General features: G+C 50.7%; 1 protein-coding gene across 1 annotated transcript in view; it reads left to right on the forward strand.

Annotated features, from left to right (window-relative positions):
• The window catches only part of LOC104529948 (microtubule-associated protein tau), a gene marked incomplete at both ends in the record, with an annotated part of 26,478 nt that extends 13,094 nt beyond the window's left edge, over nt 1–13,384 (forward strand). The window contains 8 exons of the mRNA XM_029086594.1: nt 1,156–1,288; nt 1,995–2,045; nt 2,481–2,746; nt 6,270–6,362; nt 6,510–6,602; nt 10,303–10,384; nt 10,979–11,091; nt 13,276–13,384. Of these exons, the coding sequence (XP_028942427.1) occupies nt 1,156–1,288; nt 1,995–2,045; nt 2,481–2,746; nt 6,270–6,362; nt 6,510–6,602; nt 10,303–10,384; nt 10,979–11,091; nt 13,276–13,384 (940 nt within the window). The remainder of the gene's footprint in view (nt 1–1,155; nt 1,289–1,994; nt 2,046–2,480; nt 2,747–6,269; nt 6,363–6,509; nt 6,603–10,302; nt 10,385–10,978; nt 11,092–13,275) is intronic.
• Between the last annotated feature and the right edge of the window lie 2 nt (nt 13,385–13,386).

Here is a 13,386-nt window from a genome sequence, read left to right on the forward strand (position 1 = left end):
CGGGATGATCTCCTGAGGTCCCTTCCAACCCCACCATTCTGTGATTCTGTGATTCCCATTCCAGTGGCTGTGTCCAGACTTGGCTCCAGTTTTGGTGTTTGAAACAACTGGGTCCATCTCAGCAGCATGTGGGCCCCTTGCTCTGCGTGAGAGCAAAAATATCTCATTGCTGCAGGGTGCTCCCTGGTCTCTCTGAGGCATTTCCAGGTCCCTTTAGCTTTTCCGTGCTCTTCCTTGTTCTGCAGCTTCATGCTGTGTTTTATGGGTGTGTTGGCTGTAAACAGCTGATGTATTTGAAATGTGCTGGAGCCAGATCTACCAGGTGCTACACGGAGAATGGGAAATGCACACACATCCATGGCTTATTCTGTGATGTAAAAAGTAGCTTGGAAGTTTCCCTTTGTGGTGTTTATAAATACACCCATGGTGAGGGAAGGAGCAGTGGCTGGAGGTTGCAGACAATGGGATAGGGTTTTCCCAGGATAAGGATTGTGGTGGCTCTGCTCTGGTTCCCTGCTGCCTTGGCACCAGTCAGCTTGTCAATTTTCACTTGCATGTTTTTCCTGAGCTTTGGTACACAGAGTGGCATTAAAAAGCAGTGGATTTAGGGAGGCTTTTCTGCAGGATCAGAAGAGAATAAATAGCATATTGCTATTTACACATCATTACAGATGATGTACATGTTACAGGAGTGTATTACAGGGGAGGATAAAGGAGGTGCTGCTCTGTGTTTGGAGTCTGTACTCTTGCATGGAGCCTTTGGTCTAGTCGATGGATTTATTTATCTTCTCTACAAAATTTTAGCAGGACAGGGGAAAAAAAATGATTAAATTTAGAGAACAGACAAAAGAGTTGAACATACTTTTTAACCAGGCCTGTGTGTGTGGTGAATAATGTAGCTGAAGCTAAGAGCTGGCATGGGAAAGGGGCACAGCCTCTCTGCCAGCCCAGGAGCGACCGTGCAGCACTTGTGGCAAGCATCATGATGGGAGACGGGGTGTGAACAGGCACATCACAGGGAAAACCCCTGGGTGCTCCTGTGGGCTATCAGGGTAGGAAGCAGGAGGGTCTGGTGTGGCTCTGATCCACAAAGTGTGATAGCACATCCCTGGGCAGATCTCCCTCTGCATCAACCTTTCCCTCTTGCATCCCCAGGGCCCGGAGATGAGAGGTGGCACGAAGACAGCCACGCCGCGATCTGCAGCCGGGCAGGCTCAGAGGAACTCGACCAACGCCACGCGCATCCCAGCAAAGACACCCACGGCCCCCAAGACACCTCCCAGCTCCGGTAAGTGATGGTGAGAGCAGCAGGTGATGGTGAGAGCAGGCAGGTGATGGTGAGAGCAGCAGGTGATGGTGAGAGCAGGCAGGTGATGGTGAGAGCAGCAGGTGATGGTGAGAACACCATGCTGCTGCCTTCCCGTGGTGTCTGTCTCTGGACGCTCTGCTTTGGTGGTGTTCCCAGGCTCTCCATGCAATTATGTGGGGGTAGTGAACAAATTTGGCCCAGTGCAGGCTGGGATCATGCACAGCACCAGACTGAGGTCTGTGTGGTGATTTGGAGCTGCTCAGCCCTCTCAGGGGCTGTGGGTGCAGAGCTAGGGATGGTTCCTCTGAAGTGAGCCTTTATCTGCTCTGTTAATATAGTTGCCCGTGTGTAGGACAGGGCAGTTGCTTTATCCCTTTGGCATTTCCTCCAGTTTGGAAGATACAGGCAGCTCCAATTTTTTAATCTGTCTCTTCCTTTTCTCTTGACAATATTTCACAAAGACCAGAGGCAAGAGGATAAATTCTTTGATTGCAGGAATGGAGATTAGCCCATTATTCTCAAAGAAGAAAACTCCAGAAATCATCAGGCATTGTGAATTTCCATTAAAATGGTTCATTTCACTGAATATATATTTTTTCATACTTAACTAGAGCTACATAAAACCTTAAATCAATTAAATTCACAGCTTTATTATTTTTAAGCATCTTTTTCATTCATTAAACAGGCAGAAAGGAGCAGAAAAAACCACCTCCTGCAGCAGCAAAGTCTGAGAAAGGTGATGTTTAAGGATTTCCTTTCCCATTTCTTTTCAGACTGGGGGCAGTTCTAAGCTGCTTAGTGATCAGCCTTATTTAATTACATTTAATAATTTTCTAAAAATGCTTCAAAATTTCTAATAGAAAAATAGTTTTGTTTGAGTGTCTTTTGTCTGTAATTTGCCATGCATGCCAATGTCACGCTCGGGTGGGGAGTCTTACCAATAATCCAGACAATGAAGACCATCTTCCTTCTGAGATACTAGGAAATTGCCTTTAATGATAATTTTTGCTTCAAAATGAAGTAGAAGAAAGTCCAGCCATCTCCTCCTTGCTGATGGTCTGCACTAGGAGTAGCGGGTGGGTCCTGGGACCAGGCAGGCAGTGAGTGGGGAAGGGGTTGTGTACCCAGATTGCTTATCCTGTGCTTGCTTCCTTCTGTCTGCAAACTTCAGGTGAGCAGCCCAAATCTGGAGACAGAAGTGGTTACAGCAGTCCTGGCTCCCCCGGGACTCCAGGCAGCCGTTCCCGCACTCCCTCTCTGCCCACCCCACCAGCCAGGGAGCCCAAGAAAGTGGCAGTGGTTCGTACACCACCGAAATCTCCTGCCTCTGCCAAGAGCCGCATCCAGCCGTCAGCCGCGCCCATGCCTGATCTGAAAAATGTCAAGTCCAAAATTGGCTCAACTGAAAACCTGAAGCATCAGCCCGGAGGTGGCAAGGTAAATGTGGACTCTGCTTTCCAGGGGGGCCTCTCTGCAGGGATGGTGGGTGCTTGATGCTGCATCTGGGAGGGGAGAGCCCTCCCTGGATCAGCAGCAGCCCATCTGGGACCAGAGGTGCAGCAATGGGCAGCCATGCTTCAGCTGATCTCCTTCAGCCTGATTCTGATTTTGGAAGGTTTTTTTTGGGGCTGATTGGGTTGGGTGCTTGTCTTGAAATCGCTTGCCTGGCTTAGTGCAGTACAGCTGTCCCGCAGAGAGGACTGCAGAGAGCTTGTGATGTGGCTTTCATGGAGTGCCACGTCAATGTATGGACTGGCTGCCAGGGGAATGACATTCCCTCACGGTGTCCAGTTAGGGAGAGCAAATTGTGATCTGCATCCCTGAAGAGTGGCAGAATCAGGACTGTGTTTCTGAATCCCATCCTGTGTGATCTGGAGCAGTCCTTTCAACGCTGCCTCCATTTCTTCATTAGTGAGCAGGCAGGATGGTCTCCTCCCTGTGAGGGTCCCAGGCTCAGCATGTTTTTCAGAACGTCGTGATTTTGGATCCAACTCTGTTGGCAAGGTTGTGGATTGCATTCTGCCATCAAGCACTGTCTTGCTACATGATGCAGTGTGGCAATGTCAGAACTGGTGGCCCTTCAACCACTAGTACTTTTCATAGAATCATAGAATCATAGAATGGTTTGGGTTGGAAGGGACCTTAAAGCTCATCCAGTCCCAACCCCCCTGCCATCAGCAGGGACACCTTCCACTAGACCAGGTTGCTCAAAGCCTCATCCAACCTGGCCAAGAACACTTCCAGGGAGGAGCAGCCACAGCTTCTCTGGCCAACCTGTTCCAGTGTCTCACCACCCTCACACCAAAGAATTTCTTCCTGATATCTCATCTAAACCTCCCCTCTTTCAGCTTAAAGCCATTTCATTCCCAGAGAAGCTGTTTCATGAACAGCAAAGTGAACTCCATGCTCCAGGTTCTTGGGAATGAGGGTCTGCTGTTGAATTTTGCAAGCCCAGCAGAGGAGAGTTTGGATGAGGGAGTGGTGTGAACTAATTAATCCATGCAGCCCCAAGAGCACTGTGTGTGCCTTTTCCTGAGGCTTTTATAAAATCCTCCTTGCTGCATGGGTGGAGACATGAAAGCCCCAGGTTCCTCTGACTGGTGAAGGCTTGGTGGCTCTTACACGGATGTTAAATGACAGAACTTCACATCTGATGACCAGTGCAGTCAGGAGTCCCTGTGTGCTTGTGCTTGCCTGCCCTTGGGGCGGGGAGAACACTGCCTGGCAGACCTTGCTCTGTGGCTGCTAATGCGACAGAGCTGTAACAAACCTTCCCCGAGGGGGTGCGTGCCATTTGGTGTGAGTAGGTAACTCTGTGGCTCTGAATGTTTGATTTTGGCATGGCGGGGGAGGCTTTGAGATGGCTTCTCTTCACCATCTTAAAGAACAGCATGCTTTTCCATTTCCTTACATGCATTTTTGGTTGGTGGTTGACTGGACAATGCACATTTGGCTGCGTGCTACAATCCAGGGAGACTCTGGAGCCTGGGCAAGGCTGCTCTGGCTGTTGGTCCTGAGCAGAGCAGTGTGTCCTTCCAGCTGCCCATGTCCCCAGGCCTCAGCCCTCCTACCCACTTAGCACAAGGTGTAAATTTTTCCTCCCACCCCCACAAAACACTGTTTTTCAGGAATTTTAGAAAGAACCTTTCCATTTATTGTAAATTGTTTAAATTTTAAGCTTTTACAGGTTTGGTTTTTTTTTTCTCTGTCAGGTTCTCTCTTGGGCAACACGTTTCTTGTTGTTAGTGCAAGAGTGAGAACAGCTGAATTTGGGACAGTTGGTTGCTCTTTGCAGGGGGAGAATGGCTGGATGCTCTGTTGGGGGTTTGATAGGACATGAGGCTGCTCTTAGCAGAAGGGCTGCAGCTGGGGCAGAAGGAGCTGATCCAAGGAGTTTGATCTTAGGGTGGCCAGAAGATAAGTCTGGAGCCTGCTCTCCATGCAGATCTCAGACCCCCAGCCTGGAGAAGCAAAGGTCCATGGGGCACACACACCAGGAATCAACCAGGCCAGATCTCTTCCAGTATTTCTGCATTGTCTGAGCACTTGTGTTGTTGCTGGATCACTGAAAACTGCTCTTGGCAAAGCCTGGTCTAGCAGAACTGGGTCCCAGTTTGCAGGATTAGTTGATGTGAAGTTGGAAAATGATGCTGGAGGTGCCTTAGTGCTTCTCATGCTAAGGAACCAGGGTATAACGAGGAGATCTTGCAGCAGCAGGCCGGGAACAGGCTGAAACAGAGAGAGCGAGGTGACCAGCTCAGCCAGCTTGGTGGCCCTTCCCATCCAGGGACTGCATGTGCAGTGTGATGTGATGCTGCTCTCTTGCAGCATGCTGTGTCTCTTCTTCTCATGAGGGTTGTGCTTCAGACAGGCTTTCCCCTGAGGGAGCACAGGCCTGTGTGCCTGCTGGTGTTTACCTGTGTTTACCTCTGGTTTATACTTGCACAGGTTGTAAAGACAAAGTCTGTGGAGGGGAAGGAGCAGGAACCATCTTCATCTTTGTCTTGTCTGGAATAAGCTGTTCTTATGCGTGAGGTCAGACCAGCATAACTGCCCTTCTACAATGCAGATAGGGAAAACAAGCCCTAAAAGGGAAACAGCTTCATTAATTAGTACAGAAATCTGTGTGTGTGTGTGGGGAGAGGGCAGACAGGCCCTGGGACTGGAAGGGGATGTTAGCATGGCACGCGATTCCCCAGTGGCACCAACCCATTTCCAGCTGCTCTCCCACCTGAGGTGGCATTAGGAATGTGCAGTAGAGCAGCTGCCTTTGGGCTGGATCTGTGCTGCCCCTTTCATCTCATCTCTAGGGGAGTTAAGAAAACTGCAGGTGTGGGACCGCATCCCTGGCAGCATTTGCTTTTTCTCTTTGTAACTGTAGAGGGAGTTTGAGCCCAGAGCTCAGTTGTCCTCTCCCAGACAGTGTTGGACACACAACTCCTGCTCTCCAACCTGCTGCCCCGGCCAGCTGCACCCGTTTACCCTGTTCAAGCTACTGGAATGTGGGGCCACATGTATCTGCCCTAGAGAGGAGGGGACATGCTGCTCAACAGGAGAGATGGGGCTGAGCAGGCATTTTTCTCTCAGCTCCATCCTTCCTCCTTCCAGTGGCTCTGCAGAAGCTGGGTCTCAGACCACTGGTACCTTCCAGCCTGTTTGCTGCCCAGCAAGTTCCCTGTTTTGTTCAGTGAAAGAAAATGGGATGAGCTGGATTTTTTGCTAATGTTTCTGGCCTGGAAACAAGGGCTGCTTTGTTAGTCAGACATTTCCAAGCTCTAGCTATAACCTGCCCACCTCCATCTTCAATTTCCAACCCATGAGCAGACAAATCTCCACGGCGAGTCAGAGATTCTCCTTTGCTCTTGGCACTGGAAGGCAGGTTCCTGGTTTTAGTGATATAACCCATGGTCAAGCTGCAGATGGTCATGTTGTTTCTCACGCTCTTTTCTGGCTACCAAAGGTGCAGATTATTAATAAGAAGCTGGACTTTAGCAGCGTTCAATCCAAGTGTGGCTCAAAGGATAATATCAAACACATCCCAGGAGGAGGCAGTGTGAGTACCTTCACACTTTCAATGCACTATAATAATTCTTATTATTAGTGGCATGTTGTATACACTAAACAGCCAATGCTATCTGCAGCGACCCTGCCGTCAGATAGCTATTGGTGACGTGCAATGACTCTTTTCTGGCTACCAAAGGTGCAGATTGTTAATAAGAAGTTGGACTTTAGCAGCGTTCAATCCAGGTGTGGCTCAAAGGATAATATCAAACACATCCCGGGAGGAGGCAGTGTGAGTACCTTCACACTTTGAATGCACTGTAATTAATCCTTATTATTAGTGGCATGTTGTATACACTAAACCACCAATGCTATCTGCAGTGACCCCGCTGTTAGATAGCGATTGGTGACGTGCTGTCATTTAACCTCATTAACCCAAAAGACATGGTTAGATGAACCTTAACAAGTCCTGTACATGCCTGACATGGACAGAACTAACTGACCCCTGTAGAAACCATGTCTGTAACAAAACATCCCGTTAACTTGAAGGTTTTACACTACCTAGAAGGCTTAATGCCTCATCGTCTGCAGGATGGGTGGCCTCTAGCAGACAGTGACGCAGATGCTGATGCAGTAGATGGATAGATTTATAAGCAAACGCAGTCCTCATTGCTTAATGCCCTGCTAAATTGCACATGACTCTGCACAACACGTGAAAGCACAGGTTCCTGCCCATTCCCATCAGGCGAGTATGATCCATGCAAATACTGAGCTGCTCTTTGCTAATGAATGTGGCTGGTCTGTGTTAGGCAGCGCCCATGGAGGCTGAGCCTAAAGTAATCCTGAGTTAATTGATTTGAATGCTGGCATTTCCAGCCATTTCCCAGATAAATAGCTGGACTCAGCTTTCAGTTACTGTGCCAGAAACCTGGAGAAACTCCACAGAGGTTGGTGGGTTTACACCGGTCTCTCTGGAGACAGAGAAAGGTCCAGGAAATATGATGGACCAAGGAAGGAGCATCACTGAGACCCCAAACAGTGTGACCCAGGGTCTGTGGGTGCCTGGTCTGTGGCCATTGGAGGAAGCTCTCTGGTGTCTCTTAGATGTTCCCAATGGATTTTCTTTGTGCTGTTTTTGATCTCTGTGGGTGCCCTCTCTGAGAAACTGAGCATTGCAGAGGGCTTGGTACCTAAGCATTGGGACATAATTGGGTTTGCAACCTCCATCTTCAATTTGACGTCATTCTGCATTTATTTAACAGGCCAGAGGAGCTGCTTTGCAGAGGTCAGACCTCTGTGAAGCAGATTCCATGCTTGTTCTGCTCTCTCTTACCCCAGGGTCCTGCACTGGCTGGACTGCCTGGTGCATGGTGGACCAGTTGTTACGCCAGGAGTTAGTGTTCGTCACGAATCATCTGTGCTGTGGCTGGTAATTAGCTTCAGCACAGGGTGGTGAGCTCATAGTTGTCTCCACTGAGAGCTCACACCATGGGCAAGCATTCACAGCTGCAGTGGGTTAAGAATTATCTGGATTTTTGGCTGGAAGTTGTCATCCCTCCCCAGGCTCTGCCAGCAGTGAAAATCGTGTGATCACTGCCTAGCTGTGTTGACACAGAAAGCAGCAGCTCAGCTCTGGGTGTGGATGCTCAGAGCAAAGCCGTGTGCTGACATGGACAGAGTGTGGCTGCACGGGCTGTCCTGGTGGCAGAGCTGGGCCTTGGGGCTCCTCTGATCAAGGGGCAACAAGTGACCACAGGGATTTGATGGCCACCATGTCTTAATCCTCCATGACGCTGGCAGCAGTGACTGCCTGCCCAGCCACTGCTGCTTGGAGAGGAATGAGCTGTTGCTACAGTAACCTGGGGTTGGTATCTTTATTTTTTTAAAGCCAGTGGATGCTCTGATAAAGTGATGCATTAGGCAAAAGTTGACTTAAGCATTGCTGATGCTGAGAGGTGGGATCCCCAGGTCTCTGGCACTGGTTTTCGCAGGCAAGTGACTCTGTGTCCCTTTTCTTTTCTTGTTAAAATGGGGAAGACCCTTTTCTGCTCCCCAGCAGGATGATAAGGGTTAATAGAGTCCTGTCTGTCAAAAAAGGGAACTGGAATGAGAGCAGAAAGTGTTTCAGTTGCTGGTTGCTTGCTCTGGAAATGGGAGTCATTCAGTCCCGGGTCCCAGCGGTGCCTGAGTTGCTCGCAGGCCCTTTGGGGTCCCGCTGGGATTAGAAAGGCACCAGCTGTCCCTTTGGGGTCTGTTTCCTGCCCTCAGACTGAACTGAGCTCTCCTCCTGCCAGTGCATTACACGTGTGATCTCTCCCCAGCGCTGTCTCCATGTCTGTGTCTGCGATGTGCTCCTAGACCTCAGGCTGCTTTTCTCCCCTCTCTCTGTTTCCACTCTCTGTCAAATGTGCCTTTTGGTCTGCGTGAGCGTGGGAGACAAGGCAGGGCTGTGTGCATGGGGTGCTGGCTCTGTGCTGGTGGGACAGTGGCACCGAACCTCTGTTCCCCTCTCCTTTTCCTGGCTGCATGATGGAGGGGTGATTGTTTCTCAGTAGAGTGCACAACCACCGTCTAACACCTCACTCTGGGAGTGATGGGGCCAGTGGACGTGGGGCCAACACGAGAACTGGAGGATGCACCTTCACCCCGGGGCTTTTGAGTCAGCTCAGGGTGATGGAGAGCAGTGACCAAGGTGAATCCCTTGTGCTGGCTTTTGGCCACGTTGGTCTGGCGGCTGCTTGGAGGAGTTGAGTCCTTTGCAAAGGCCCCTTTGGTGCTGGCACATCCTTCCTGAGATCTGTGAGAGCAGCATGTCTGCTGTGGTGCTTGGTGAAAACACAGAGAGCAGCGTGTGCTCCCCTTGAAATCCAGCCTATTCCTGAGAGCCAGACACTTCCCAGTGAGTAGGAACCAACCTTGAGGTGTTGATGATCCCATTTCTCCTGCACAGCCCTAACTGCAGCAATAACTGATTCACACACAGATATGAATCCAAAACCAGAGTCCAAGGTAATTTCTGGGGGTCTGGGGATGTTTCTCACCCCTCGTCTCCTGCTCCTGCTGTGTCCCTGGTGTGTGTATGTGCTGTGATTTGCCATCCCTGACACTCCTGATGGTCCCAGACCTCTCCAGTCGTTGTTGTTTTCCAGTGTGGTGTTTAACTGCTAACGTAACCACTAAACAGCTCCCCGTTAACCGTTCCTTGTGTCTGCGTCTCGTGTCACCCGGTTTGTCCGTGCGCAAGAGGCCGCTGGCCCCGTGCCCAGGCACGTCACAGCGCCGGGGCTGGTCTCTGAATGGGGCGGTTTAGGTGGAATTACTGGAGCCCGTGGTCAGAGAAGGAATGGGTAAAACAAATAAAAAAACCCCAGAGCATAGTATTGTGAAATACTGTTGTGGTTCAAAATATTATAATTGCCATTTTAATTAAAATTATGTGAACTCCTACCAGATATTTAGACTTTGCTTTGCCTTTTTTTGGGGTTTTTTTTTTAGACCTTTATTTCCATTACAGCATTTTTCAGAAATGCATTATTTTGGTCACTCTTTTAAAAGTTCTGTGCACATTGATCATTTCTGTTCTTTCAGTTTTTGTGGACATAAGCTTTATGTTTTACATCAGAAAAGGTATTTATTTTTTTACATTCTCTCTCTGGTATATTTCCTCCTTTTGGATGATGTGTATGCAAATCTTAATTAATTACCACTCCACTTTCTCTCTCACTTAAAGCACTTTAAAATTGCCTCTACTTCCCCCCTCTGTGGAGAGGTGATCTTGTGCATGCTGACATGTTAAGAGAGGCTACTGCACACGGGCATTAATGATCTCCCATTTCTGATGATGGTTTCTTTTGTATTATTAATCTTACTGGGGCTTAAGCTGTCCTTTCCCTCGAATCCAGATCAGGTGCCGGTGTGTGTTGTGCCTCCCCCTCCCCAAATTGCCTGTGGTGGCAATAAACTCATCACCTTTTCCATTCTTGTATGGACAGGTTCAAATCGTTTACAAGCCGGTCGACCTGAGCCACGTGACATCCAAATGTGGTTCCCTGGGCAACATCCATCACAAACCAGGTACCTCCTGACCCTGCAGCATCCAGCAGCACTGGGTGCTGGTCCTTGGGAGCTCACAGGCTGCGTCGTGATGTTCATCTGGAGATGGGGAGAGGGTTGGGGTGCAGGGAGCACGTGGGATAGTGGCTGAAGCATCAGAGCGAGCCCTGGGGTGCTGGATGCTGTTACCAGCTCCGTCTTGGCAAGACCCTCTCCAGTCTACCTGACTACTCAGTAGCAGGGGAGGGATCTGGTCTGGTTCATGAACACCCCTGTGTGCCAGCACACCGCTGTAAATGGGAAATATTTGGGAATAAATAGGGGGAAGTGCTGGTGTTTAGGGGAATAAGGTTAGCTCCCTTCCCTTGGCTCTATAAAACATCGGGGTGGCTGTCAGCTCTGCACAGCATCCTCTGGAAAGTCTCTTTACGCTGATTCCCACTTGCCCTGGCTCCTGAATTTCCCAAATCACCACGGGGTCCCTCGTGCTGCTGTTTTCCTGGTCCTCACCCTCTGTTGAGCCACCTCTGAGCAGCAGCTCAGACCTCAGTGCTTTCTCTCCAGCCCACTCTGGTTGCCACAGGAGCTAACCCTGCTCGTGCTCTTCTCTTCCAGGCGGTGGCCAGGTGGAGGTGAAATCTGAGAAACTGGACTTCAAAGATAAGGTGCAATCGAAAATCGGGTCCTTAGATAACATCAGCCACGTCCCTGGAGGAGGAAATAAAAAGGTAAAGGGGCACTGGGCCGCGAGCAGGCACGCTGTTCTGCTGCAGGGGTCTGTCTGCCCTGCCAGCGGGCACGCGAGCAGAGACCTGGTTGAAGTCTGGACTTGGAGAAGGTCCTGCTCACCCAGCTCATCTTCAGCTCACACGGCCTCTCCTCTCTGCTTGCCAGGCAGCACTTCTACTCCAGCCCTTCAAACACTTTGCTGCCTGTGTTTTAGGTGGGGTGCTCTGTGCACACTTGTCCTTCAGAGGACAAAAAGCTCCCTGCCCAGGGACGGGCCGCTCAGCCACTGCCCAGACAACCAGCTCATCCTCCTGCCAGGGGCTTGCTCCGGCCAGCAGAGCCGAGGGCTCCTGGGCTGCATTTCAGCCTGGTGCTGGAGCACAGTCGTGGCAGAGCTGCAAGGATGGCAGCTCTGTCCTCTCCCTGGCCCATGGCCACCTGAGTGAGTGTGAACATATCCTCACCTGTGGTTTCCTGCTCTTTCTGCTGTTCTCTGAAGCTTCTGCAGAAACATGTTTGTGTCTCAAACCTTTCCCGTTAAGTGGTGCCACCATCAGCAGCTGCTTTTGCACTCTGCATTGCCAGATACTCCCAGCAGCGTGGCACAAAGCTGGCAGCTCAGGGTGCTGCACGGGTGTTGATTCCCCAGTGGAAGTGGAGCATTAAAGGCTTTGGCTTTATTTAGAGAAGGTGACTTTGCGGGAGGCTGTCACTTCAGGAGGAAGGTGATCTCTTCTGCCTCCCAGCTGAGACTCTGCAGAGGGAGCAGTGTGCATTTGGGGGATTTAAATTGAAAGACAAAAGCCAGTTAGGTCAGGTGAAATACTGAACTTGGGGTAAGCTGATCCTGCCAGAGGCTTTGATGGTGACTTCACAGTAAGTCTCAGCTCAGTCACATACGTCTGCAACCTCACTTCGAGGACAGCCAGGTCCCTTGCAGGCAGAGGAGCAGGGAGAGCAGGTGAGCGCAGAGCTGAGACTCCAGCCTGGTGACACGCTTGAATTTCTCCAGGGAAAAGTGGTTTTTATCTTGCTTGTTTTTCAAACACTTTTTTTTTTTTCTCAGTGGGAGGGGAAAGTTCTGTTTTGGCTCCTGTATTTTGGCACTTTGTTCTTGGCCACGTTTTTCTCTGTCCACCTCCCAGCTCTTCATCTCCCAGCGGTGCACTGGCCTCTGACTGAGGGATCGCTTGACTTCCTTACCTCTCTCTCACTGCTGCTACGCATCAGACTGCCCTGTGCTTCACTGAGCCCATTTACATCATTTTTATGATTACAGTGATGATTCTTTCATATCCTAGCACGTTCACTGGGCCATAGTTTGAAGAACTCACCCTTTGGAGAGGGAATTGATTTTCAAGGGTGTTGCCACTGTTCTTCCTATGAGCCAGTGAATGGCCCTGTTTTTTCCACATCTTTTTCTCCCCAGTTTTCTCTTTCTTGTCTTTATTTTTTTGTCTTTTTCCTTCTGGTTGACATTTATTGGATCTTGGGATTTTTTGTTGCTGATGCGTTTTTTGCACCCCACCACCCTGGGTGGATTTCTTCACCTGTAGAGAGAGAAAGGCAAGGAAGACAAGACCCGTCCCCAGACTGCTCGGACCCCAAGCCCAGACCCCGCTGGGCTCCAGTCCCTGGTGCTGGAGCCACCCACCCCCCCGGAGAGCCAGCCCCCAGCCTTGCACTCGGCTGGGGAGGGCACCAGTAAGTAGCAAACCCCATCCACTTCCCCTCCCCTCCCCGGCCCTCACACTCGCCGGGAGAGAGGGGTTTGGCTGGTGGGAGCAGCGGTTTGTGCCCAGCTGGGCCGTGGGTTACAGCAGCCAGATGCACCGTGTGGGGGTCCCACCCCCTCCCTAAATCTCTGCCAGGGCACTAGGAGCAGCCCAGCTTGTGCCTGTGCCCGGGACCCATCACCACGCCAGGCCTGGGCACTGGGGAAGGATTTGGCAGCATCCCGAGATGCTCCAGTCCTGCCATCCCCTCCGGTTGTGCCCGTTCCCTGTGTGGGCTACTGGAAGGGATGTGTCTGAGGACTGGGAGCACTGGGGGCACTGGGGCCAATGAACTGAGCTTTCCTCCCACAACAGCCGTGACCAAGCCGATGGTTTGCAGGTAAAAAAAGACCTTTGTGGATGGTGTCCTCCCTCCTCCCCGCTCAGCGCCCTCTCCTCTCGTTGCAGATTGAGACTCACAAGCTGACGTTCCGTGAAAACGCCAAAGCCAAGACGGACCACGGCGCCGAGATTGTCTATAAGTCTCCCACCATCTCCGGAGATGCCTCCCCGCGCCGC

Source organism: Antrostomus carolinensis, unplaced genomic scaffold, assembly GCF_000700745.2.
Source record: "Antrostomus carolinensis isolate BGI_N321 unplaced genomic scaffold, ASM70074v2 scaffold12788, whole genome shotgun sequence".
Classification (NCBI taxonomy): Eukaryota; Metazoa; Chordata; class Aves; order Caprimulgiformes; family Caprimulgidae; genus Antrostomus; species Antrostomus carolinensis.